General features: G+C 34.9%; 1 protein-coding gene across 3 annotated transcripts in view; it reads left to right on the top strand.

The window, feature by feature from the left end:
* LOC149779382 (dynein heavy chain domain-containing protein 1-like) overlaps positions 1-26,689 on the top strand; it is a 457,419-nt gene that overhangs the window by 104,097 nt on the left and 326,633 nt on the right. For all 3 annotated transcript variants that reach the window (XM_089940014.1, XM_089940015.1, XM_089940016.1), the window contains exons 33-39: positions 1,033-1,206; positions 2,522-2,762; positions 4,206-4,357; positions 6,790-6,996; positions 8,475-8,734; positions 15,039-15,171; positions 19,648-19,760. In XM_089940014.1, the coding sequence (XP_089796140.1) occupies positions 1,033-1,206; positions 2,522-2,762; positions 4,206-4,357; positions 6,790-6,996; positions 8,475-8,734; positions 15,039-15,171; positions 19,648-19,760 (1,280 nt within the window). The remainder of the gene's footprint in view (positions 1-1,032; positions 1,207-2,521; positions 2,763-4,205; positions 4,358-6,789; positions 6,997-8,474; positions 8,735-15,038; positions 15,172-19,647; positions 19,761-26,689) is intronic.

Genomic DNA, 26,689 nt, shown 5'->3' on the forward strand with positions numbered 1-26,689 from the left:
ATGGATTCTATTTTGGCACAGTGACCATTGAAGGTACTCAAGGATTGATACTAAATCTGGTGTGAGGCATTGCATTAATAAGACCTAGGTTCAGTCTTCACCATTTTCTGAAAACTTGTTATGGAGTTGTGACCCATGTTGAACTTTGATCTTTGCACTTAAGTTGCAATATGTTGGCAGGGATATTCGTGTCATTTAGGTACATTTTCAGTTATGAATAATTTTGAAATTTGTATTTGAAGTGAGTAATGAGAAACACTAAAGAGACAGCCATCCTTTTGGCTTACATAAGTGGTGGAATAATGTGGAAGTGTATTTGTCTGAGCTAAATCGCTATGAAAGAAAATCATTCATTTGAACTTTTGCAATACATATTGTCTTAAAATGTTTGGATTTTAGTCAGGCCCAGTCAATGAATTAATCATATGAAATTGAAAATCTCTTGAGGTTGTAGGAGTCAGAGGTCAAAGGGTAAGATCATGGTTGTGACATTCAAAACAGGGAAAAGATCATGGTTAAGTCAGCATTTTCTCCAGGGTCTGCGATTAAATGAGTCCTTAACAAATTTCAAATTCAATTTGAGCAAGTTCCTAAAAATGGTGCAAATGAGACAAATTAAATTTGGAACTTTATTTAGTAAATAATAGCTCATAGAGATTGTTTTAAATACAAGCAGTTTACCTAACAACAACTCTGCATTTGTTTACAGTATGAGATAATTCTCTTGTCAGAAAAGGGGTTTATGAATTACATTAAAGATTCCACAAATAATAGAAATAAGTTTATGAAGTTGTATAGTGTTACATAAATATAAGGTTATCTTTATTTATCAAATATTAACATACATCTGGTGGAACTGTCCTCTCTTGTCAGTGACAAAACTGTCACTGCCCATAAAAATGTATTACAAAATTCTTACAAAAATGAGAGTGGAAAATTCCTCCAGCATATTGAAATCCTTGAGAAAACACAGTTAGGTCACTTCATTTTGTATATACATGTATTATTGCATTTTATTTTCTCATTCATCAGCTGACAAACTGCAAGTGATAGCCATGAGGGGTATTCTTGGGGAGGAGGTGCCATTTTGTGCCCATCTTGAGGCTCAACCAAAGTCAACACAGTGGTTGAAGATGCTGGAAGGAATTATGAAGAATACAATGGCCATTATTCTTCAGACTTGTGTACAGGCTCGTATGGAGGAAGGTAGAAAAACAGACAGACAAACTTATATACAAATGAACAGTCAAACCTACTTACTAATCTACCTGCACCGCCAACCCACTCGTCTAGATATTCAATATACTGCTTATACCTAATTGCACATTTGCACACCCACACCCAAAAGAGACATATGCATTGAGAATTCCTTGTCAATTCTACTTATTGAACCTGCACTTGGTCTTTATATTTGTAGATAATGTAATATTATGTGGTACTTCAGTTACAAACATTGACAGAAATAGTTATTGTAAAAATTTTAAATGTTGACAGCATTAAAAATAAGTAGTAAATTAAATATAGAATGAGCTGTAGTCAAGTGTTATCATGCCACACCAATGCAATGTTACCCATGTCCAACATTCTGTACATCTGTCTATCACAACTTAGCTAAATTTGCATTTTGGTCATTTCATTCACTCTGGTGGCAGTCATGTTTCATGAACACACTTTAAGATTTTTTAAGGCTTCTCAATAATGAAAAGTTCTGCCTGCTGACCATTAAAATTTAGAAACTAATTTAATGTTTAAAAGTTTAAACTTTGTATTTCATTGATTGGACAGCAAGTTCTCGTGATTTCTATAGTGCTCTCAGTTGCTCATTTGGTGGTATTTTGTGGTCTTCAGTGGTGGAGGAAACAGAAGAACCTGGAGGAAACCATCACCCTTGGATGAGTGATGTGTTTTAGCTGGGAATTGAACCCAGAGGTGCAAAGTCAAAGTGTAAACATGGTACTCCCAACATTGGTCATTAGTTGTATCAATGCAGACTTTACATGGTCAGATATCAGTGGATGCTTTCATCGCTAGGTAGGATATGCATTATTTGAAAGAATTTATTTATAACATAAGACATTTTTTTGCAGCAGTGATGTTGGAGATATGTATCACATTTAACCTTTTTAAATTTACAGAAGTTTTGGCACATTTTTTTTATGTGAAGTAACATGTAATCACTCCAGCATATGAATTTGTAGCACAACAAGCCATGACGTATTGCAGACATTTAATAGTGTCATTTTAACTTAATAACATCTAGAGCTACTGTACACAAAATTACATTTTCAACTATATATTGGCACCAGGCTGTCTACATCTATACTGAAGATGACACTTTTCTAGTGGATTTATTGATGTTATAGTTGTTGTAGAATGTTGAAAACCTGATTTCAGCATAGATCTCAATTAACCAAAGTAAAACCACTGGTTATGTTCTAAGATCCTCAGATATACATATAGCTTAAAAATACATGTGTTGTTACATATATCTCAAATAATTACATACAAATTCTTTACAAAGGTTCCCGACAACCCATACATCTGTTGGAAGAGTTATCACGCTACAGTCAGCTCAATAAGCCATTGCCTCGCAGCAATGAAGAGGAAGAAATCACACTGGAGATAAAACACACCTTCCGCCATTGGATGCTTCGCTTCCCTATTCAGTGTGTCTGTGTGGCAGAAGGAATATTGTGGCAACGGAGCATACAGAGAGCATTTGAAAAACCAGAATTCGAACCAGATGATCTCAAGTTTATAAGGTAATGATATCCAGTATTGTTATCTGATTTTCTGCATATCTGCTATAAACTAAACAATTTCAGAAGCATTAAAGTTTTTCTCTTTATTTATTTACCATAAACTTCACAATTGTAGAAACATTAATTATTGTTGCCCACATGTTTGTGGTGAAAGTGAGCTTATATAAATATTCTTTATGTCATAGGCTATTATATCTTTGAGTATGTCATAGGCTATTATATCTTTGAGTATGTCATAGGCTATTATATCTTTGAGTATGTCATAGGCTATTATATCTTTGAGTATGTCATAGGCTATTATATCTTAGAGTATGTTATTAGCTATTATACCTTAGAGTATGTCATAGGCTATTATATCTTAGAGTATGTCATAGGCTATTATATCTTTGAGTATGTCATAGGCTATTATATCTTTGAGTATGTCATAGGCTATTATATCTTAGAATATGTCATAGGCTATTACAATGCTGCCCAACCCACGGCCTGTGGGCTGATTTTAAATGGCCCGCCAGGGCTTGAGCAGCTATATAGTCATTGCTTTTCAGTTTTCTGCTGCGATCTCAGCTTCATGAAAAACATTTTTCAGTCGCTCATGGTGTCAGAAAGGATGGACAGCACTGGGCTATTATATCTTTGAGTATGTCATAGGCTGTTATATCTTTGAGTATGTCATAGGCTATTATATCTTAGAGTATGTTATTGGCTGTTATATTTTAGAGTGGGTCATAAGCCACATCTAGAGAACACATCTAGCCACTTTTTGTTCCCATAAACTCTGCTCTCTGAGAGAAAACACCTAGCTATTTATTGTCCCCCACCTTTCTGAACACAGCAGGAGACATTTGTATTTATGTTTGTTCATGTATTCATCAGCCTGTCAATTTTCTTTTTCATGCCATAAATGGTGTCATTTGAGATAAATTAAATAAACTTGGTATATTTGCCAGATATACTTGCTTATAAATTGGGTCCAGCTACAAACTATGCAAGACAGGATCTGACATCACATAATGCACATGCAGATCTAGGTCTGTGCAGTTTGTTAGTAATAAGTAGAAAAGACAACACAGACCATAATCTGACAGCACATTATGTAGATCAGGATATATGTTGCTTGCACATAATTCTGTCTGTCCAGGGTAGCTGTCTTTTGTACAGAAGTAAAATATACAAGTAAACTATAAAAATCTGGTGTCCTTTATGATGGACCTGTCTGCTAAGGCAGGTTTCATTATATTATTTTGAAGGGTTTTGTGTTCTGCACTTTAAGGTCCTCTTTAAGGTCAAGCTAAAAAGTCAACATTTTCAGTGTACACTTTATCAAGACATGTTTCTGCAGCATGTTATGCTGGGGATTCATTTCAAAATGTGCTTGTTTTAATACAAAAACTCACTTTTTAGGTTACAGTTTTCATGATCTTTGAAATATTTGTCTTTGTGCAGGATGAATTTAGCAGCTAAACTAGACCAGTACATAGACTTATTGAAGGAGAGTGCATTCAATGGCACAGTTCCAGGTCTTATGAAGGAACGACTGTTTGTCCTGTTGTCCACACTGGTTAACCAGAGTATTGAACACAAGGATGTCATGGATGGTTAGTAGCTCAATCCAGCCTTTGTTTACAACTTTCTCTTTCGAGACTACCCCTACTGCTCACAAAATATCATTTCAATCTCACCAACCAAAGTCTTAAATCTAGTCTTAACACATTTGATGTGTAAATTTTAGGACAAATTGAATTTTTTAGCCAATCTGACCTGAATTTAACAACTGAATCTCATTCTTATCTCAGATTTAAGTTTAGAATCCAGCAATCTGATTGTCTGACATTTTATGTCATACTTAAAATTGACCTATCAGAGGTCTCTAGTTAAGACTCAAGACTGTTGGTGAAATTGAGACCAGATTGATGGATTCTAAATATAAATTTAGGTCCAGACTTAAGTCCATTTGGTGTATGTATGTGTGTGATTTGGATTTTTAATGTAGCTTTAACAATTTTTAAGTCATATCGCTATGATGTCTGCAGTGTGGCAGTTTATAGTGATGTCTAGCACTGGGGCATCATGCTACAGTCACATTATACTGACATCAGGCCGACCATTCCTAACACTACCTCTTAATGCTAAGTGCCTAGTGAGGCAGCTGTTAGTACCATTTTTATAAGTCTTTTTTATTACTGCAGCCAGGGTTCAAACCTGCAACCTCCCACATCAGAGGCAGACTCTCTAACCACCAGGCCAATAATTTCATTTGGTGAAATTGAAGTGTTATATCATGGGAGATGTAATCTCTCAATAGAGATCACCACATTTTATAAACAAATGATTTGCTCATAAAAAAGATCTGGTCATCAGTGACAGATTGTCTCCCATAATAGTGATCTTTCATGTTAGGTTTGACTTTAAAATAATATTCACCAACATTTCTATCCTGATTATATTTCAAACAAAGTCATTTTAAATTAAACTTTTGTCCAGTTGTGATCTTTATGTTTTATGAATGGGCCATTGAAGTGTAGGGTATAATGAGAATGTTTGCCACTTTCAATGTTAAGGGCAATTACTACTTCTTGAAATTAAGGGTGTATTAACATATTGTGCTACTTTTCAACCAAACTATATAGTAATTAACCTAAACTTAGTCTATTATGGACCCATCAACTGTGTCATTTTTCCCTTATTAATAATGAAAACACTAGAAAAACTTCAAAGACATGATTATAATCACGAAATATCACCTAATAAGGAAATATTCATTTTACAACAGTTCCTATTTTTTCAGTCGGATTTGTACAAAAAAGAAAGTTTAATATGATGTAGCAAAGCTGATTGAAACAATTGGTATGCTGATTTTATTCTGAGACCTTTTGCAGTTAAATCTTTCTTGGCAAGATGACATAAAATGCTAAAAAATATTCTACTGTTTCAATACAAACTTTTAAGTAATAAGATGCTTGTGTTTTCTTGTGATGCAAGCTTTTCCATATTCATTGGCTATTCACTGGTGCTGACACACATTATTCGTTATTGACTATTCACTGATGCTGACAAGCTGTCATTATTTGTCATTGACTATTCACTGATGCTGACAAGCCGTTATTATTTGTCATTGACTATTCACTGATGCTGACGAGCCATCATTATTTGTCATTGACTATTCACTGGTGCTGACACACACATTATGTCATTGACTGTTCACTGGTGCTGACACACACATTATTCATCATTGACTATTCACTGATGTTGACAAGCCGTCATTATTTGTCATTGACTATTCACTGCTGCTGACACACACATTATTTGTCATTGACTGTTCAATGGTACTGACACACACATTATTTGTCATTGACTATTCACTGATGCTGACACACACATTATTTGTCATTGACTGTTCAATGGTGCTGACACACACATTATGTCTCATTGACTATTCACTGATGCTGATAAGCTGTCATTATTTGTCATTGACTATTCACTGATGCTGACTAGCCGTCATTATTTGTCATTGACTATTCACTGGTGCTGACACACACATTATTTGTCATTGACTGTTCACTGGTGCTGACACACACATTATTCGTCATTGACTATTCACTGATGCTGACAAACCCTCATTATTTGCTATTGACTGTTCACTGGTCCTGACACACACTCATTGTTTGTGTTTTATATAGACTGTCTTACGAAAAATTAAGATGTTGGATAACACTTATAAGACAACATATAATTTTTTCATTTTAAATTTGTTGAACATAAAGATAGTTTTTGGAACCAGCAATTCATGGGGTATAGGTATAATTTATAATATTACAGTAGTAACATTAAATTTTGGCCACTTGCCATAAAGCAAAAATATAAGCTTACAGTATCAGTGGTTTTCTTTTGTTTTATTAACACAAATGACTAACATATCTGAATGCCAAGAAATTATCAAATCACAAATAGAATCATTGTATCAAAAATGATCTGACTCACTAAGACTAAAAAAATATTATGCATGCAGATATTTCATGATACATTTCAGCCATGTTAAAAGATACCCATGTAAGTGAAAAATCCTTTGACTATCTGAAACTGTTGCGATATCATATGGACATTCGCAATGTTCTGCGGGCGAAGACTGTATCAACAGAAGCAGCAAGCAAGCAACAATCACAGATATCATCACGAAAAACGAGTCGTCAGAGGAAGGCATCAAGTCTTGCTTCCAAGACTAAGATGGAGACCATTGGTAAGAGAAATGTATAGCAAAGAGCATAATTTGTTTAGTTAATTACACCAATTGTACAAGCTGTATTAATTATACCATTTGTACCAGCTCTAATACCTTGTACAATCCTGTAAATTATTGAAAATAATCATACCATATATATTCATTTATAAGTCAGGTCCAACTGCAAACAACATAGACCCTAATTTGCAGTTGCATGATATGCTTTAAGATCAAGGTCTATGTTATTTGCTTCACTAATTACCCCTAACAAACTGCATAAATGCAGATCTGCTGGTGCTTTATGTGAAAACAGATCTGGGTCTGTTCAGTTTGACTTGACTTATAAATGAGTATAATTGTTATAGGCTTATTTTGTTCATTATCAGAGTTGAATTCAATATGTGCTTTTATTGAGAGAAAAAATTTTGAATTTGATAATTATATTTGTAAAATGAATATTGATGCAAAGGAGCGAAATTGAACAGCATTGTTTTAATGATTGATTAAATAAAGACAGCAAAAAGGAAATGTTTTTATTAAAACAGAGTAATTAAATACACAAAACTGTGGTCTGAGTTTCATTATGTACTCATTTATTTCAATATATTCTGCTTTTGATTTTATTATGTACTCATTTATTTCAATATATTCTGCTTTTGATTTCATTATGTACTCATTTATTTCAATATATTCTGCTTTTGATTTCATTATGTACTCATTTATTTCAATATATTCTGCTTTTGATTTCATTATGTACTCATTTATTTCAATATATTCTGCTTTTGATTTCATTATGTACTCATTTATTTCAATATATTCTGCTTTTGATTTTATTATGTACTCATTTATTTCAATATATTCTGCTTTTGATTTCATTATGTACTCATTTATTTCAATATATTCTGCTTTTGATTTCATTATGTACTCATTTATTTCAATATATTCTGCTTTTGATTTCATTATGTACTCATTTATTTCAATATATTCTGCTTTTGATTTCATTATGTACTTATTTATTTCAATATATTCTGCTTTTGATTTCATTATGTACTCATTTATTTCAATATATTCTGCTTTTGATTTCAATATGTACTCATTTATTTCAATATATTCTGCTTTTGATTTCATTATGTACTCATTTATTTCAATATATTCTGCTTTTGATTTTATTATGTACTCATTTATTTCAATATATTCTGCTTTTGATTTCAATATGTACTCATTTATTTCAATATATTCTGCTTTTGATTTTATTATGTACTCATTTATTTCAATATATTCTGCTTTTGATTTCATTATGTACTCATTTATTTCAATATATTCTGCTTTTGATTTCATTATGTACTCATTTCTCAATGCCAAACTATGAATGTGGAAGGAACATGTAGTATTACCCTTTTTTGTACATTCATATCTCCATATGTTTTGTAAGTCTGTGTTCTGTTTGGTTGCTTTTGTTCTACATACTGAATCTCATTTTGACCTGTCTTTTCCAGAGGAGCCTGAGGCCAGCTTGTCTAGGACTAAGACAACTGTGACAACTGACTACCAGTTTAGCACATGCTTTGTTCAACAGATGGGATACACTTTCAACTATGATTACGAGTACCTCGGCCCAGTGAGCAGACTGATCCTGACCCCACTCACCCAGCGAGCATTCCTTTCCCTCACCCAGGCCCTGAAAAACTTCCACTGTGGGACCCTTATTGGTCCTCCTGGGACAGGGAAGAGTGAAACCATCAAGGATCTGGCAAAGGTCAGAATATTTCAAGACTTAAATATGTACAGCCTTCTGAGAATGTTTATCAAACATAAAATGTGTGAAATAATTTGTGTTTATATCGTGAGCTGCTTCAGTTGGTGGCATATATAAGGAGTTGCTTTCTGTTGGTGGTATATAAAAGGAGTTGCTTTCTGTTGATGGTATATATAAGGAGTTGCTTTCTGTTGGTGGTATATATAAGGAGTTGCTTTCTGTTGGTGGGATATATAAGGAGTTGCTTTCTGTTGGTGGTATATATAAGGAGTTGCTTTCTGTTGGTGGGATATATAAGGAGTTGCTTTCTGTTGGTGGTATATATAAGGAGTTGCTTTCTGTTGTATATGTAAGGAGTTGCTTTCTGTTGGTGGTATATAAGGAATTGCTTTCTGTTGGTGGTATATATAAGGAGTTGCTTTCTGTTGGTGGCACATATAAGGAGTTGCTTTCTGTTCGTGGTATATATAAGGAGTTGCTTTGTGCTGATGGTATATAAGGAGTTGCTTTCTGTTGGTGGTATATATAAGGAGTTGCTTTCTGTTGGAGTTGCTTTCTGTTGGTAGTATATATGAGGAGTTGCTTTCTGTTGGTGGCATGCTTTCTGTTGGTGGTATATGTAATAATAATAATAATAATAATAATGAGGAGTTTGCATAGCGCCTAATCTTTAGAAGCTCTAAGCGCTTTACAACATTAGACAACACGTATAAGATAAAAAACATATAATGATATGATTACAAAAACAAAAACACCATGAAATTAGAAAACATTAAAAAAACATGCTGAGAATATTTAAGGTAGGAAACATTATTAGGTCTTTAAGTTTGTTCTTGCAGTCGAAATAAGTGAGTTTTGAGAGCCCTCTTGAATGTGATCTCTGTGTTTTTGTGTCTAAGTTCAGTGGGCAATTCATTCCACGTTGCTGGGCCCTGGTATGCAAAAGAACACTGTCCATATGACTCTGTTTTCATAGTGGGAAAAATGAGTATATGATTGTCAGAAGAGGAGCGTAAGTATCCTGCTTGTGTGTACACATGGGTGAGGTCGGATAGGTATGTTGGACTAGAGTCCAACAGTGAAACGTAGCACAGAGAACAAATTTTGTGTTTGATTCTGGATCGAATGGATAGCCAGTGTAAGGTACAGAGCAGCGGGGAGGTGTGCTCTGATTGTGGTACTCTAAGTATGATCCGAACAGCTGTGTTTTGAACTTTTGAAGTTTCTGGAGCAGATATTGAGATGAACCAGACAGAATTGAGTTACAATAGTAAAGTCTTGAAAGTACTAATGAACACACAAGTGTTTTGGTGGCATCAACTGAAAGATATTTACGAATTTTGCTGATGCATCTCAGCTCAAGATATGCAGCCTTGCAATGTGAGAGTACTGTCCAGAGTAACACCTAAGTTTCATGCTGATTGTGTGAATTTAATCTTGGTGTTGCTGATATTTATTGTTTGAGGTAAAGGATGTGAATGAGAAAGTCTTTGTGTTGTGATCAGAATGGCCTCAGTTTTATCATCATTCATCTGCAGCTTGTTACATGTCATCCATGACTCCACATCAGAAATGCACCTCTCTACACCTTGGATGCTAGCATCAACTTCAGTTGGGTGGCTAGATTTGTATATTTGGGTGTCATCAGCATACAATTGGTGAGACACTGGATGATGATCTATGACACTTGAGAGCGACTGAGTGTACAGAATAAAGAGAACAGATCCAAGAACAGACCTCTGTGGAACACCACAACATGGATCAACTGGGCTGGAATGTATTCCATTTGCAGATACAATTTGTGTCCTGTTGACCAAGTAGAACTTGAACCACAGTAAGGCTGTATCATGAATGCCAAATACATGCTCTAGACGGTGAAGTAATATATCATGGTCTATTATGTCAAATGCTGCAGACAAATCAAGGAGGGTGAGGACTGTAATCTTTCCACTATCCAATGCAGAGAGAATGTCATTAACTACTTTTAGAAGAGTAGTTTCAGTACTGTGGCAAGGGCGATATGCAGATTGTACATTGCTAAAAAGACTGTTTGAATTTAGATGAGATACAAGCTGGGATAGAACAACCTTTTCTAAAATTTTTGATATGAATGGGAGATTAGAAATTGGGTAGTAGTTTTTTAAATTGTTATGGTCTAGTGTTGGTTCCTTCAGCAGAGGCTTTACAATGGCAGTTTTGAAAAATGATGGGAATTCCCCGGATGAGAGAGGGGTATTAATAACATCAGTTAGTGAAGGCAATTCTGGATCTAAGCACTCAAGCAGCAGTGATGTTGGAATTGGATCAAGTTCATATGGCTTTGGTGCACTCTTCATCAGGATTGTATGCACAAAATCCATAGAGACAGGTTCAAATGCTGCTAATGGTTGCTGCTCAAATTCTGTATCCCAACTGTATGGTGATGACGAGTCAGTTGAAATTGTGGTGTCAAGCTTATCTCTAATGGTTTGTACTTTGTCACAGAAGAAATTTGCAAACATGTCCGGAAAGTCGACAGGAGAGAAGGTAGTTGGAAGTGATGTAGATTTGTTCCTTGACATTAGCTTGTTAGTAATCTTGAAGAGCTTTGCTACTGGAACTTTCCATGATCTTAGTAGTATAGTGGGCTGATTTCGCTGCATGGACTATATTTGTGACATTCTTCTTAGCGGCTTCATAGATTTGCTTATGAATAGTGAGACTGGTGGAAAGCCAAAGCCTGTCAGCTTTATGGCAGTCTCTTTTAGCAGTGCGAAGCTGGTCCCTAACACTGCTATACCACGGAGAACACTTTTGAATTGATTCTTTGCACTTGGTAGCTGGTGCATGTTTGTCAAGCAATGAATGCAGGCAGTTATCAAGTTGTTCTGCGGTAGGAGATAAGCAAGTTGTTAGGTTAGCTTGGATGTTGTGCATTAGTTTGGTTCTATTTATCATACGGAGGTTTCTCTTAGTAGCAGATAAAGGTGGAGTGTTAGGGACTGATATGTCAAGATGGCATATAATGCAGAAGTGATCTGATGCAAGGTCATGGGATACCAGGGAGGACCGTAGAATGTTATCATCATGTCTATGATGAATCCAGTCTAAAATGTGACCATGTTTATGGGTGGGTTGGTTAACTGACTGTTTGAGGTTGAAAACATTAATGGAATCTATGAGTTTTGATTTATTTGGGTTTCTGGGACAAAGTGAATTTCTGTTGCTTTCTATTGGTGGCATTTATTTGGAGTTGCTTTCTGTTGATGGTATATAAGGAGTTGCTTTCTGTTGGTGGTATATATAAGGAATTGCTTTCTGTTGGTGGTATATATAAGGATTTGCTTTCTGTTGGTGGTATATGCAATGAGCTGTTTTTGGTTGGTGGTATATATAAGGAGTTGCTTTCTGTTGGTGGTATATATAAGGAGTTGTTTTCTGTTGGTGGTATATATAACGAGTTGCTTTCTGTTGGTGGTATATATAAGCATTTGCTTTCTGTTGGTGGTATATGCAGTGAGCTGTTTTCAGTTGGTGCCACATACTATGAGCTGCTTTCAGTGAGAGGTATATGTCAGTAGCTGTTTTCAGTTCACAGTACATACTACGAGCTGCTTTTACTTGGTAGTCTATACTGTGAGCTGCTTTAAGTTAGTGGTATTGTGCTGCTTTAATTTTGTTGTACATACCATGGGATGCTTTCAGTTAGTGTTACATACCGTGGGTTGCTTTCAGTTCATGATATATACCAGTGGTTGCTTTCAGTTCATGATGTATACCATAAGTTGCTTTCAGTGCATGATATAGACCATGAGTTGCTTTCAGTGCATGATATATACCAGTGGTTGCTTTCAGTTCATGATATATACCATGACTTGCTTTCAGTGCATGATATATACCATGAGTTGCTTTCAGTGCATGATATAGACCATGATATGCTTTCAGTGCATGATATATACCATGAGTTGCTTTCAGTGCATGATATATACCATGAGTTGCTTTCAGTGCATGATATATACCATGAGTTGCTTTCAGTGCATGATATATACCATGAGTTGCTTTCAGTGCATGATATATACCATGAGTTGCTTTCAGTGCATGATATATACCATGAGTTGCTTTCAGTGCATCATATATACCATGAGTTGCTTTCAGTGCATCATATATACCATGAGTTGCTTTCAGTTCATGATATATACCATGAGTTGCTTTCAGTGCATGATATATACCTGTGGTTGCTTTCAGTTCATGATATATACCATGAGTTGCTTTCAGTGCATGATATATACCATGAGTTGCTTTCAGTGCATGATATATACCTGTGGTTGCTTTCAGTTCATGATGTAAACCATGAGTTGCTTTCAGTGCATGATATAGACCATGAGTTGCTTTCAGTGCATGATATATACCAGTGGTTGCTTTCAGTTCATGATGTATACCATGATTTGCTTTCAGTGCATGATATAGACCATGAGTTGCTTTCAGTGTATGATACATACCATGAGTTGCTTTCAGTGCATGATATATACTATGGGTTGCTTTCAGTGCATGGTATATACCATGAGTTGCTTTCAGTTCATGATAAATAACATGGGTTGCTTTCAGTGCATGATATAGATCATGAGTTGTTTTCACTGCATGATATAGCAATGGGTTGTTTCTAGTGCATTATATATACCATAAATTTCTTTCAGTTCATAATATATGAGTTGCTTTCAGTGCATGCTATATACCATGAGTTGCTTTCAGTGCATGCTATATACCATGAGTTGCTTTCAGTGCATGATTTAGACCATGAGTTGCTTTCAGTGCATGATATAGACCATGAGTTGTTTTCAGTGCATGATATATACCATGAGTTGCTTTCAGTGCATTCTATAGACCATGAGTAGCTTTCAGTGCATGATAAAGACCATGAGTTGCTTTTAGTGCATGCTATAGACCATGAGTTGCTTTCAGTGCATGATATAGACCATGAGTTGCTTTCAGTTAGTGGTATATACCATGAATTACTTTCAGTTCATAATATATGAGTTTCTTTCAGTGCATGCTATATACCATGAGTTGCTTTCAGTGCATGATATAGACCATGAGTTGTTTTCAGTGCATGCTATAGACCGTGAGTTGCTTTCAGTGCATTATATAGACATGAGATGTTTTCAGTGCATGATATAGACCATGAGTTGTTTTCAATGCATGATATAGACCATGGGTTGCTTTCAGTGCATGATATAGACCATGGGTTGCTTTCAGTGCATGATTTAGACCATGAGTTGCTTTCAGTGCGTGATATAGACCATGGGTTGCTTTCAGTGCATGATATAGACCATGAGTTGCTTTCAGTGCATGATGTATACCATGATTTGATTTCACTGCATGATATATATCACGAGCCTCTTTCAGATAATGGTATGTTTTGTCATTCAGTTAGTTTATACATTTCATGCTGCATGAGCTGAATTTTAGATTGTATTGAGACTATTACTGCATGCACTCTGTATTTTGCTATTACCTTTGCTATACCTTAATGCTTATTATATGCACAGTATTTGTGACATGATGTCAAAAGATCTGTAAATCCAAGCAATATAGTTTAGTGCCTGGGAGTGTCTGTAGGTTAGTTAGGCTTTGTTTCCCTTAAACAGACCCTAATCCTATGACAAGCAAGAGTTGAAAGGGTCAGGATGTATGTATCACCAACATTAGAATGAATTAGGACTACTGAAGACAGATCATCCAGAGTTTGATGTCAATAAAAGCTCTGGAAAATCTTTGTGTCTGGATCTAGAGGTCAGGATATACTAAGATTAGAACTGATATTTTTTTGCTGTTATTCAGATGGAGCATATGACCATGATCTCCATTCACAGACATCAATGGTAAACAAGCTGAAGTAGCACTCATATTTCACAAAATGCATAAGTAGTCTTTCATTTTCAAGGTTAATACAAAGAGGTTATCCCTGACTAAGTTTTGAGGAAGATAAGTTTTGCTTTCAAACTTCAAATCATGGCATTGTTAACTGATGCATATGGATTATACTCATGTCATTTTGTTTCATGATGTAATTCATATAGGATCTATTTTCTTTTCTTTGCTTCCATCTTAATGTTGAAATTAGTATTTCTTATTGTATTCAAATCAGGACACACCAACAATTTCAGCTAGCTCAAAAGATATTTATCTTGTACAGATTTTTTATATAAAGAAAAGCTGGAATTTTTTATTGTGTTCAGATCAGTTAGAGAACTCATTAGAATTTTGTATTTGCTTCATCAAAAATGTTCCGAGTCCAGATAGGTAAATCTGTTTTCATATTTTTCAGTTCTTTGGTATGAATCTGTTCACCATCAACTGCAATGAGGACATGACACTGCCCATGATGACCCAGTACATGATGGGAATGGTGCTGTCAGGATGCTGGGCACTTTTTGATGACACAGATAGACTCACAAGAGGTGTGCCTTACCACTGTACATAAGTGATTACTTTTGTATCTTGCTGCATTAGTAGGTTATGAGTCATGGCTACACCGTACATGTATCACCTTCGATCAATCATCACAGTGGCAGTCTGCATTGACATTGACGTTGATAATATTTTGTATTGAAATTTTGTGTTTAAGTTTTCTGGGTCCACCCTGACCAGTTTTTGTTGCCCCAAATTAGATACATCAATAACAAATGTCAGAAAGCTCAGAATGCAATCAGTCATGGCCAGTGCAGGATGGAGAGCAGATTGTATGATATTTGTTCCATTTGACTGTACAGATCATTATTGAGGTCTAAACTTGACAACAGATGTATTGTGTATGGATCAGCTGGTAAATCTCACCTCCAGATGTACTCAGTCTTATACACAATGATGAGTTTAGACTTTGTGTGCATTTAGAACTTCCCCATCAGATGTACTCAATCTGATACACGACCAGGAATTTAGACTTTGTGTGCATTTAGAACTTCCCTATCAGATGTACTAAATCTTATACACAATCAGGAATTTAGACTTTGTATGCATTAGGAACTTCCCTATCAGATGTACTCAATCTGATACACAATCAGGAATTTAGACTTTGTGTGCATTTAGAACTTCCCTATCAGATGTACTCAATCTTATACACAATCAGGAATTTAGACTTTGTGTGCATTTAGAACTTCCCCATCAGATGTACTCAATCTGATACACAATCAGGAATTTAGATTTTGTGTGCATTTAGAACTTCCCTATCAGATGTACTCAATCTGATACACAATCAGGAATTTAGACTTTGTATGCATTTAGAACTTTCCCATCAGATGTACTCAATCTGATACACAATCAGGAATTTAGACTTTGTGTGCATTTAGAACTTCCCCATCAGATGTACTCAATCTGATACACAATCAGGAATTTAGACTTTGTTTGCATTTAGAACTTCCCCATCAGATGTACTCAATCTGATACACAATCAGGAATTTAGATTTTGTGTGCATTTAGAACTTCTCTATCAGATGTACTCAATCTGATACACAATCAGGAATTTAGACTTTGTATGCATTTAGAACTTCCCTATCAGATGTACTCAATCTGATACACAATCAGGAATTTAGACTTTGTGTGCATTTAGAACTTCCCTATCAGATGTACTCAATCTGATACACAATCAGGAATTTAGACTTTGTGTGCATTTAGAACTTCCCTATCAGATGTACTCAATCTTATACACAATCAGGAATTTAGACTTTGTATGCATTTAGAACTTCCCCATCAGATGTACTCAATCTGATACACAATCAGGAATTTAGATTTTGTGTGCATTTAGAACTTCCCTATCAGATGTACTCAATCTGATACACAATCAGGAATTTAGACTTTGTTTGCATTTAGAACTTTCCCATCAGATGTACTCAATCTGATACACAATCAGGAATTTAGACTTTGTGTGCATTTAGAACTTCCCCATCAGATGTACTCAATCTGATACACAATCAGGAATTTAGACTTTGTTTGCATTTAGAACTTCCCCATCAGATGTACTCAATCTGATACACAATCAGGAATTTAGATTTTGTGTGCATTTAGAACTTCCCTATCAGATGTACTCAATCTGATACACAATCAGGAATTTAGACTTTGTATGCATTTAGAACTTCCCTATCAGATGTACTCAATCTGATACACAATCAGGAATTTAGACTATGTGTGCATTTAGAACTTCCCCATCAGATGTACTCAATCTGATACACAATCAGGAATTTAGACTTTGTGTGCATTTAGAACTTCCCCATCAGATGTACTCAATCTGATACACAATCAGGAATTTAGACTTTGTGTGCATTTAGAACTCCCCATCAGTAAGCCTATATGTTCAGTCAAGCAAGTGATCACTATATCTCTTAAAAATGAATCTGGCTTTTCAATATGTTACCGAACGTGGTACTCTCAAAACCCAAATTTAATTCTTCTTTAAAGGCATATGAATTAATGTTTGCTTAGAAACAGCAAAAATTAATGTTGGAAATGCTACAGAATTATATGTTCCAAAATCACCACCTTACTTATCAAAACACCCCAAATTGATTTGATCTTTACCATTTCAAAATCTGTCAATGAATCCTTTATTTTTCAGAGTAATTGCAATGAAATAAAAGTCTCCTATTATGACCATATATGTTTCTGTATAAAGGCAGTTTAAAAGATCAATACACGATTGAGCTAGCACTGAACTCCTCCCTGCACTGTCAAGCAAGATAATGGATAAAACCTCCAATTATACCACAAGTTACACCCATGCCCATATCACTGAATTTTGAAACCTCTGAAGAAAAGCAAAATGTCATCATCTTTTGGGATTCTAATTTCACACTTAAAGCCCTACAAAACAATTAAATATGACAATCTATTAACATCCCAGATTCAAGGAAACCTGATCTGCTCATCTAGTCTGGGAACATTATTTATTACTGTTTGTAGGCTAGTCACATTGGCATGAAGGGTTTTTGAAAAGACAGATTAAGAGAAAAATTAAGGATGCCCTGCAGTCATCAGTTTCTAAATCGAAGATTCCATATACTGGCAAGTTTCTTCTTTCTTAGCATATTATGTGGAATGAAAACTCCACAGAAAACCTTCAGAATATTCCATAAACTTTTGGAGTGTGGCATCCCTCATAAAGAACCTATTTCAGAGATGAGGTGGTATTATGCATATCAGACACACATACCTCACTCATGCATACTTTCTGAACTTTGACCTTGCTCTGCCTGTGTCCACTGACAGTGGAACGGTCTTTTCAAGAATGTTGGCTTCACTCTGTGAGAAAGAAGTATTCTAATGTGAACTGATTGAAGAAAGTTTAGGTTCATGTTGTTCACCCATGAAAATCTTGGACTTTTGGAGGGAATGCAGTTTGTATAACGAATTTTGACCATATGTTTTGTGGAGTTTATATATTTTACCATCATTTCAAATTGTATATATACTTATATATTTTATCATTATATAAAATTCAACATACTTATCTATTTTACCATTCTATAAATTTGTATATACATATCTATTTTACCATTGTATAAGAGTGGCTGAGTGGTCTAAAGCGCTCTCCATTATGGATCACTGCCATCTGCGTGGGTTCAAGTCTCGGATTCAGCCAATGTGGAGATGTGAGAAAGCTTGCCAGTAGCTTCTCATGGGTTGGTGGTTCTTTCCTGGGTTTTCCAGGGTTCTTCCTCCACCATTAATACTAGCCACCATGTATAGCCTATCATGTGCTGAAAAATGGCATTAAACCCTACAACAACAACAACAACAACCATTATATAAAATTGCATTTACTTATTTATTTTACCATTATATAAAATTATATATACTTTTTACAGTTTTTCAATCTTTACCTTTTGTATCTTATCTTTTTGTACATTGTGTTTGCATTTATTTATGGAAGTGTTTATCTTCATGATGGTTTGTGCATTTCTTCATATTTTATTTTTTAAGCTTTACTGGTCATAGATCAGAAGACCTTATGGGATGGCTTTCTGTCTGTTAACTTAAGTTTGGTTTTATGTCAAGGGTCTATGTGGTCCTACATGAAAATGGCGCCAATTTGAGGTCCAACACTTGATATCTCTACACTTCTTGCATGGTTTATCACATCTGCATCAGATTTTCACTAAAAGACTGATAATAATGTGTAATTGGTCTTAAAATACAACTGTTCTTGGAAATATATTACAGCCACCACTATGGCCATCTTGAAAATCTTGCTATTGCTACTCCAACTGAATAGATTGCAACATGGGGTTTTCATTAAGGATTCTTATGATTCTTTGTTGGTCCTAAATGAAAATGATTCAGATCTGATATCCAATATGGCTGCTAACAAGAGGAAAGTTATATTATTTTAATTGGAATATTTATGGTGTTTAGTTGGTCTTTAATAAGAATTGTGCTAATCTTATAGCTAATAATGCCACCACAGTAGCCATCTTTCAGATCTTATCTCAACTCCAAATAGGTGGAAAATCATATCAACAATGGGTGTTCACAAGAAGACATCTTATAATGCCAAGGTAGTACATACAGAAAATGGTGCTTGTATGAAATCCAGGATGGCCTCTATGGGAGCCAATTTGAATCCTCATTTTTACAACTCTTTCTAAATGAAAAGTGATATCTAGTTGGTCCTGAATGAAAATGGTGCCAATCTGACCTCAAATAAATCTGCTATGATGAACATATTGAGAAACTTTGTCTCTATTTCTCCTGAATCGATGGCCTTATCAACATTAGGTTTTGCCAAAAGTCTTCTAATGGTGTCTGGATTGTCTGAAATGAAAATTGTGCCAAAAATGGGAAATCAGCTGTTAAAAAAATGAAAGGGTCCTGTCTTCTGTCATGGAATAGAGCTTCAGATCTTTGAGGGACTCTTGCTTTTTGTTTATTTTTTGTGTTTACAGGCCTGATGTCTGTGACAGCACAACACCTGGACTACTTGAGGACTGCACTTCGGACCCTGGAAGCTTCAGGAGGAAACCAGTACAAGATTCGGGGGCAGCCCAGATTTGACAAAGTGAGAAGGCATATTAACTAAAATCCTTACTTTTGTTGCTCTTTAATTTTTGTTTGTTTCCCAGAACACTCTTTTTGTCTTTCTTTCATTCTTTATCATTATCAGATAGGTCCATCTAACTTACAATTTCATTGTGTAATGAGAATAGTCTGTTCACTCAAAATCACAAGCGAAGTGGAATTTTACACACTGGATGTTATGAAAATTTGCAGAATGTCCTATCTTTATTCAGAACATTGGACATTGCTTGCATTTTAATTTCTTGAATTTTCTATAAATATAACATTGCTATGGATGTTATGGTAAAATATATGGCATTAATTCTAAGAAGTTTTTCTATGTACTCCAGAATAAATGTACATGAAAGCTTCTTTCTGATGTTTCTGCTTACAAAGATGTCTCCTATGTACTATTGCCAGCAAAATGTTCTTTTATTAAATGATTATTGGGAGTAATTTTCATGAGAATCAATTTATATGGCTTTTATGAAACCTGAAATTTTATTTTTTGTTGTTACTTAAATTCATGAAAATGGGAAGGGCATACTGTTGTTTCCACAGAAAAATCGCTGTTCATAGGATCATTATATGCATAGTTTGTAACAACAAATGACTGAAAATTTACTAAAAGCAGTGATACTCAATACAGAGCAGAAGATTTAAGTTTGTAAAAGGACATTTGAATCATTAATCTTTTGTCTAACCATTATATACATAACCTTTCTTGTATGAAAAGAAATGCATCCATTCTGACAAAAAGCCTGTATAATCGGCTGCTCATTTTCAGCAGAGATGACTCTTGATGCCATGGCAGCCAAAGTTTTCCTTCCTGCAATTTAAGCTTTGATAAACTGCTAATCTTATTTTGTTGTAAATTGAATTGAAACAGAAAAGGCTGTCAGTAATTTCAGGGAACTCAATATTCTTGTTCATGAAAATGGTTAGTCACTCAGACAAGAAATGGTTAGTCACTTAGACAAGAAAAGTATTTCTCTTGTAAATTGAATTGAAACAGAAAAGACTGTCATTATTTCAGGGAACTCTATATTCTTGTTCATGAAAGTGGTTAGTCACTCAGACAAGAAAATGGTTAGTCGCTTAGACAAGAAAATAGTTAGTCACTTAGACAAGAAAATGTGCCAACATGTTGCTTTTCACATATAGATCTTATAACATGGATTGTTATTTCAGTGGAATATTCCTATGAATCTGTACCATTCCTGTTTGTTGCATCACATTTGTCATGAATTTGGTTTCTGTTATAAAGAGCTAGGTCAAATTCGATTTTCACCTTTGTTCAACAAATGTTTGACATAGGATTTTGCCCTTGAGTTGAATTTTAGTGGTAGGTCATCTATATCTAGTTTAAAATCAAGCTCATTGTCTCTATGGGAAGAGACTAAATTAATATTAGTACTTAGCTGAGCATTATTGATTCTTGCTGGCAAACTAAAACATTCTTGAATATTTCAACTAAGAAACACTATAAATGGAAAAAAGCATCGATGATTTGTTACATGACAAATTGTTTTTTTTAAAAGATCCTTTTCTCATATATTCCAGTTAGCATCAGTTTTCAAATCTTGTCTTTACTTAAAAAATAAAAAAAACTTAAAATTTACATGGTCAACTAAATACATTAGAAATAAATGATTATAAAATCATCAATTCTTAATGCAATTACATTAAAACTTGCAACATTATAAATAACCTCGTAAACAGTATCACAGGTTGAAATTTCTGTTGCCCAACTTGAAATGGCAAATGAAATTTTCCAGTAGTTGAGTAAATCTTGGACCAGTCACTGTAGACGAGTGATGATGCAAAGCTGATCAGTGTTTCTCTTTGACAAAAAGGATATCCGTTTGAAAATGTTGTCAACTTTGTTAATTGAAAGACCAAAGACCATATCTTTTACTGCAAATTTGTTTCTCATTTATTTGATCAAGCTCACACATGTGCTTTATTTTCACTCTTCAGTACTTAGTGGTTAGAAGAATTTGGCACACTGGTCTCAGTTTGTAAACGCTTTCAACATCCATTAAAAAGGTCACAGAATAGGTTCTGGAAAACAAGGTTCTTTCACACTATCAAATTATGGTCGGGAATGTTGTCAGCTTTATATTTCTTTAATAACTGGTTGAGTAAGAGTTTATTCAGGGCAAGTACAGTTTTAGTACTTGCTCGGCTGGGTAAATCTTTGTTTCCCAGGTATGTTGCAGTCAGTATTTTAGGGGTATCAGAGTCCTTGAAAATTATACAACAAAGAAAATCTTGCTGTATTTGAAATGGTGGCAATGTTATGTGTCCTACTGCATAACAAGTTATGAAATACTAATACAGTCAAAACTGTGTTTTAGCAGCAATCTTCAGAATGAAAAGGTGGCTTCTTGAAACAGATGGATGCTTAGCAGAGCTTAATTGCTTCAAAAATTGTGTGTAAAGACCTTTTGAATATGGCTATTATAGATAGAAATTACTGAAGAAAAGTAACTTTGCAAGCAGGTTTGATTGGACATGAAACATGATACTCTCCAGTTTTCACGTTATTTATTTTAAAATCTTGAGAAAGAAAGCTAGTAACCATTTCTTTGTCCCTTTCACTTCTGATGTTTTAAAAAGATGATCCAAAATTTTCATCTAACTACATAGTGTGTCTATAGCAAATTGTATTTATATATCTAATATGTTTCTTAATAAAATAAAATGTGAAAGTCGGCACATTAAGCTATTCTACACCACATTTTACTAATTTAACATCTTCCCTGTTGATTTGCAGATGCTAACTATGGTAACAAGATCATGACTTTTGTCTCTTTTCTTTTGAGCTGCTAGCTAGGTCTCTCTTTTGATAGTGAGGTATTCCAAAATGGTTATTGCATAGGCTTACATTTTTTCAGCTTTTAGAAGCAGGCTATTTAAAGGATTTTGTCCCTCAGTCTATCCATCCATACATTTGATGTGTCTGTTTTTTTTGTCTGTTTGTCCACACCATCCTGCCCTGTCTCGACTGGAAAGTTGATTGAAACCAAACTTGCAATGTGGATACATTTGAAAATAGTGTAATTTGACCTACTTTCCAGGGTTTATTAAGTATTGCTTAAAAATCATGTTAGCTGTTTAATTCCAATATTTGCTACTTATTGCCATGAAAGTTAGTTTCAGTGTGAGTATTTTATGGATGAACCTAAAACAGGATATCTTGTGCTCACTACCATTTCTAGTTGTTCTCATTCTTATCAAGGAAATGATCTTTATAGAAATGAATTATTCCCGTATCACATTTGCCATCTGGTACCACTAGTGTAACATCAATTTAATCCTTAACAATTTAATGAAGTGAAAATAACAAGTTACAGCCGTGACAAAAAGGATGGATAGACAGAAGCATGGATAAATAGATTTATTGTATAATGCATGCTTTCTCATCATTAATATTGTAGGTTAGGGGATCCAAAGGTTACTGGTATAGAAAAGTCAAGCACTAAAGCACTTTCAGATTTACCAATACCATTTTGTTTCCCTACCCTACAATATATCTGGTATTCCACTTGTTTATATAATCTAATACATACATGCAAAGTAAATCCTTTATACTATACAGTTTTTCAAACAGGGTTTAACTGTTGAATATAATACGTAAGGACAGAAATTCTAATAAATACATGTATAAAGTTAACAATGTTTTTCAGTGTCGATTCCAATATTTTGCAAAAGAAAATATTAAGTGTCTAGGATGAATTTTATATTCAGTTTGAAATGGATTTTATGATGAAAGAGAAGGATACTAATTCTAAAATGGTTTTCATTTAAGTTTTATATGAAGGTCTCAGTAACACTGTTTGTACCAAAACTTTGTAAATTCTTCCTAAAGACACCAAATCACTTAGTAAACTCTTTCTAAAGATACCAAGTCACTTTGCAAATTCTTCCTAAAGATACCATATCACTTGGTAAATTCTTTCTAAAGATACCGAGTCACTCTGTAAATTCTTCCTTATGATACTGAGTCAATCTAAATTCATCCTAACAATTCTGAGTCAATCTGCTAATGACTCAAATCATTGATTCAGTTTTTAATTGATATGAACTGGACACTTATAAAAAGTTAATATGATGTAGATTAATAGTCTGTTTCATTTACATAGATTTAGGTATATTCTGCATAGGCTTTGGAAAATGTGTTGGGGGTGTGGAGAGAGAGAGAGAAAGGGACAGAGCAAGAGAAAGATAGGGGATTAAAGGGTTATGTTTTTTTGTGTTACAACCTCACTTTCAAAATGTGCAGACTGTGTCTGTGTCACTGTTGTTGTGACTTGTATCAAGAGCTTCTGATTAGTTGCCATCAAAACCCTCATATTTCCAGACATCTCATCAAATTCCTCATATTTCCAGACATCTCATCAAAACCCTTATACCTTCAGACATCTCATCAAAACCCTCATACCTTCAGACACCTCATAAACTCTGTTTTTAGCTCAATGGGCCATAAGGCCAAGTAAACATATGGTATGGCCCTGTGTATGGTTTGTCTTACGTTGTGTGTTTGCATGAGTCCATCTGCAAAATTTGGCTGTGTTGTGTTATGAGTCAATCAGCCTTGGTATTATTGTGTATAAGGAGTCCATCAACATTGGCTGTCTTGTGTGTTACGAGTCCATCAGCCTTGGCATTATTGTATATAAGGAGTCCATCAACATTGGCTGTGTTGTGTTTTATGAGTCCATCAGCATTGGCATTATTGTGTATAAGGAGTCCATCAACATTGGCTGTCTTGTGTGTTACGAGTCCATCAGCCTTGGCATTATTGTATATAAGGAGTCCATCAACATTGGCTGTGTTGTGTTTTATGAGTCCATCAGCATTGGCATTATTGTGTATAAGGAGTCCATCAACATTGGCTGTCTTGTGTGTTACGAGTCCATCAGCCTTGGCATTATTGTATATAAGGAGTCCATCAACATTGGCTGTGTTGTGTTTTATGAGTCCATCAGCATTGGCTTCTTTTGAATTCTCAAAACCACTTGAACAATATTTTCATACACCATACTGGTGTCAAAGCCTTTCAGGTTTATACAGATAATGCCAATCTACTATCAAATATGGCTACAGATATTAATGAACCATGGTAGCTTAGTGGTTAGCTTGCCAGACCTTGCAACCAAAAGGGTGCTGGTTTGAATCTTACCATTGGATCCGACTATGTCGTTGTGTCCATTAAACACCAAACCATACAAAAAAAGATGTTCAGTTATTGATTTTATTGGAAGTCATTGAAAGTCATTCCAAATTAGAATTGATTAAACAGGATTAACTGATACATGCATCATAGGAGCTATAATGACAACAAAATTTCTGGGCAGTTCAGTTATCTTGGTGGTTCTCATTCACAGTTTCAACAATTGTTTCTCAGTTTTGGTTTATAATTCATTTCCTTTGATTTAGACCCCACTCAAGACAGTGATCAGAAATCTAACTATAATACACATTCTTGTAGGTAGATACATTTCTATACATGTTTGAATCGATTAGGCTTTAAATTCTGCTGAGTCTGTCTTTTGGGCTATCCAACAGGTATATTCATGTGTTATATAATCCCACCAGGCTATCCAACAGGTATATTCATGTGTTATATAATCCCACCAGGCTATCCAACAGGTATATTCATGTGTTGTATGATCTTGCCAGGCTCTGCCAGGTACATTCCCATATGATCTAAACCTGTTGAGCTCCTCACAGGTATATTAGTATGATGTAAACCTGCAGTGGTAACCTCAGGCATAGTGGGTTTGATAGAAACCTGCTGAGGTCCCCTCCATGTACATTAGTATGGTATAAACCTGCAGTGCTAACCTCAGGTATAGTGACATTTGATAGAAACCTGCTGGGCTCTCCTCCAGGTTCATCTAGATATTCTTGGTTTCTTTATGGTTCTGCATACAGTGTTGAATTTTACCTGCTGGGCTTCCCTCAGATGGAAGCCACAATAGGTAATATGATATTATAGATTAAAATATACCAGCTGGGCTCTCATCAGATGGAAGCCACAATAGGTAATATGATATTATAGTTTAAAATATACCAGCTGGGCTCCCATCAGAGGGAAGCCACAATAGGTAATATGATATTATAGTTTAAACTATACCAGCTGGGCTGCCGTCAGATGGAAGCCACAATAGGATATATGATATTATAGTTTAAAATATACCAGCTGGACTCCCATCAGATGGAAGCCAGAATAGGTAATATGATATTATAGGTTAAAATATACCAGCTGGGCTCTCATCAGATGGAAGCCACAATAGGTAATATGATATTATAGTTTAAAATATACCAGATGGGCTCTCATCAGATGGAAGCCACAATAGGTAATATGATATTATAGTTTAAACTATGCCAGCTGGGATCCCGTCAGATGGAAGCCACAATAGGTAATATGATATTATAGGTTAAAATATACCAGCTGGGCTGTCATCAGATGGAAGCCACAATAGGTAATATGATATTATAGTTTAAAATATACCAGATGGGCTCTCATCAGATGGAAGCCACAATAGGTAATATGATATTATAGTTTAAACTATACCTCTTGACTCTCCTTAGTACATGTACAAAACAGAAGCTGCAGGACGGCCCATGCTTTTATGGTATATTAATGTTTTTCATGAAACTGTCAATAGATTTTGTTTCATATTGTTAGCTAAATAAACATATAGATGAAGATTCCTTTTTAGGTGCATGAAATTAGCAAATAAACACTATTGTGTTAAATTAAGTATTAATAAAACTTTGTATTAAAGCAAACAGCTTATGACATTTTTTCACAATCCATCGTATTTACATGTCTCAAATTTATGTTATCTGTCAAAATAAATAGTGAAATTACACATGAAATAAAAAATTAATTTACAGCTGCGCATGTACAGTAGT

Source organism: Sinohyriopsis cumingii, chromosome 17, assembly GCF_028554795.1.
Source record: "Sinohyriopsis cumingii isolate HCF-2022 chromosome 17, ASM2855479v2, whole genome shotgun sequence".
NCBI lineage: Eukaryota > Metazoa > Mollusca > Bivalvia > Unionida > Unionidae > Sinohyriopsis > Sinohyriopsis cumingii.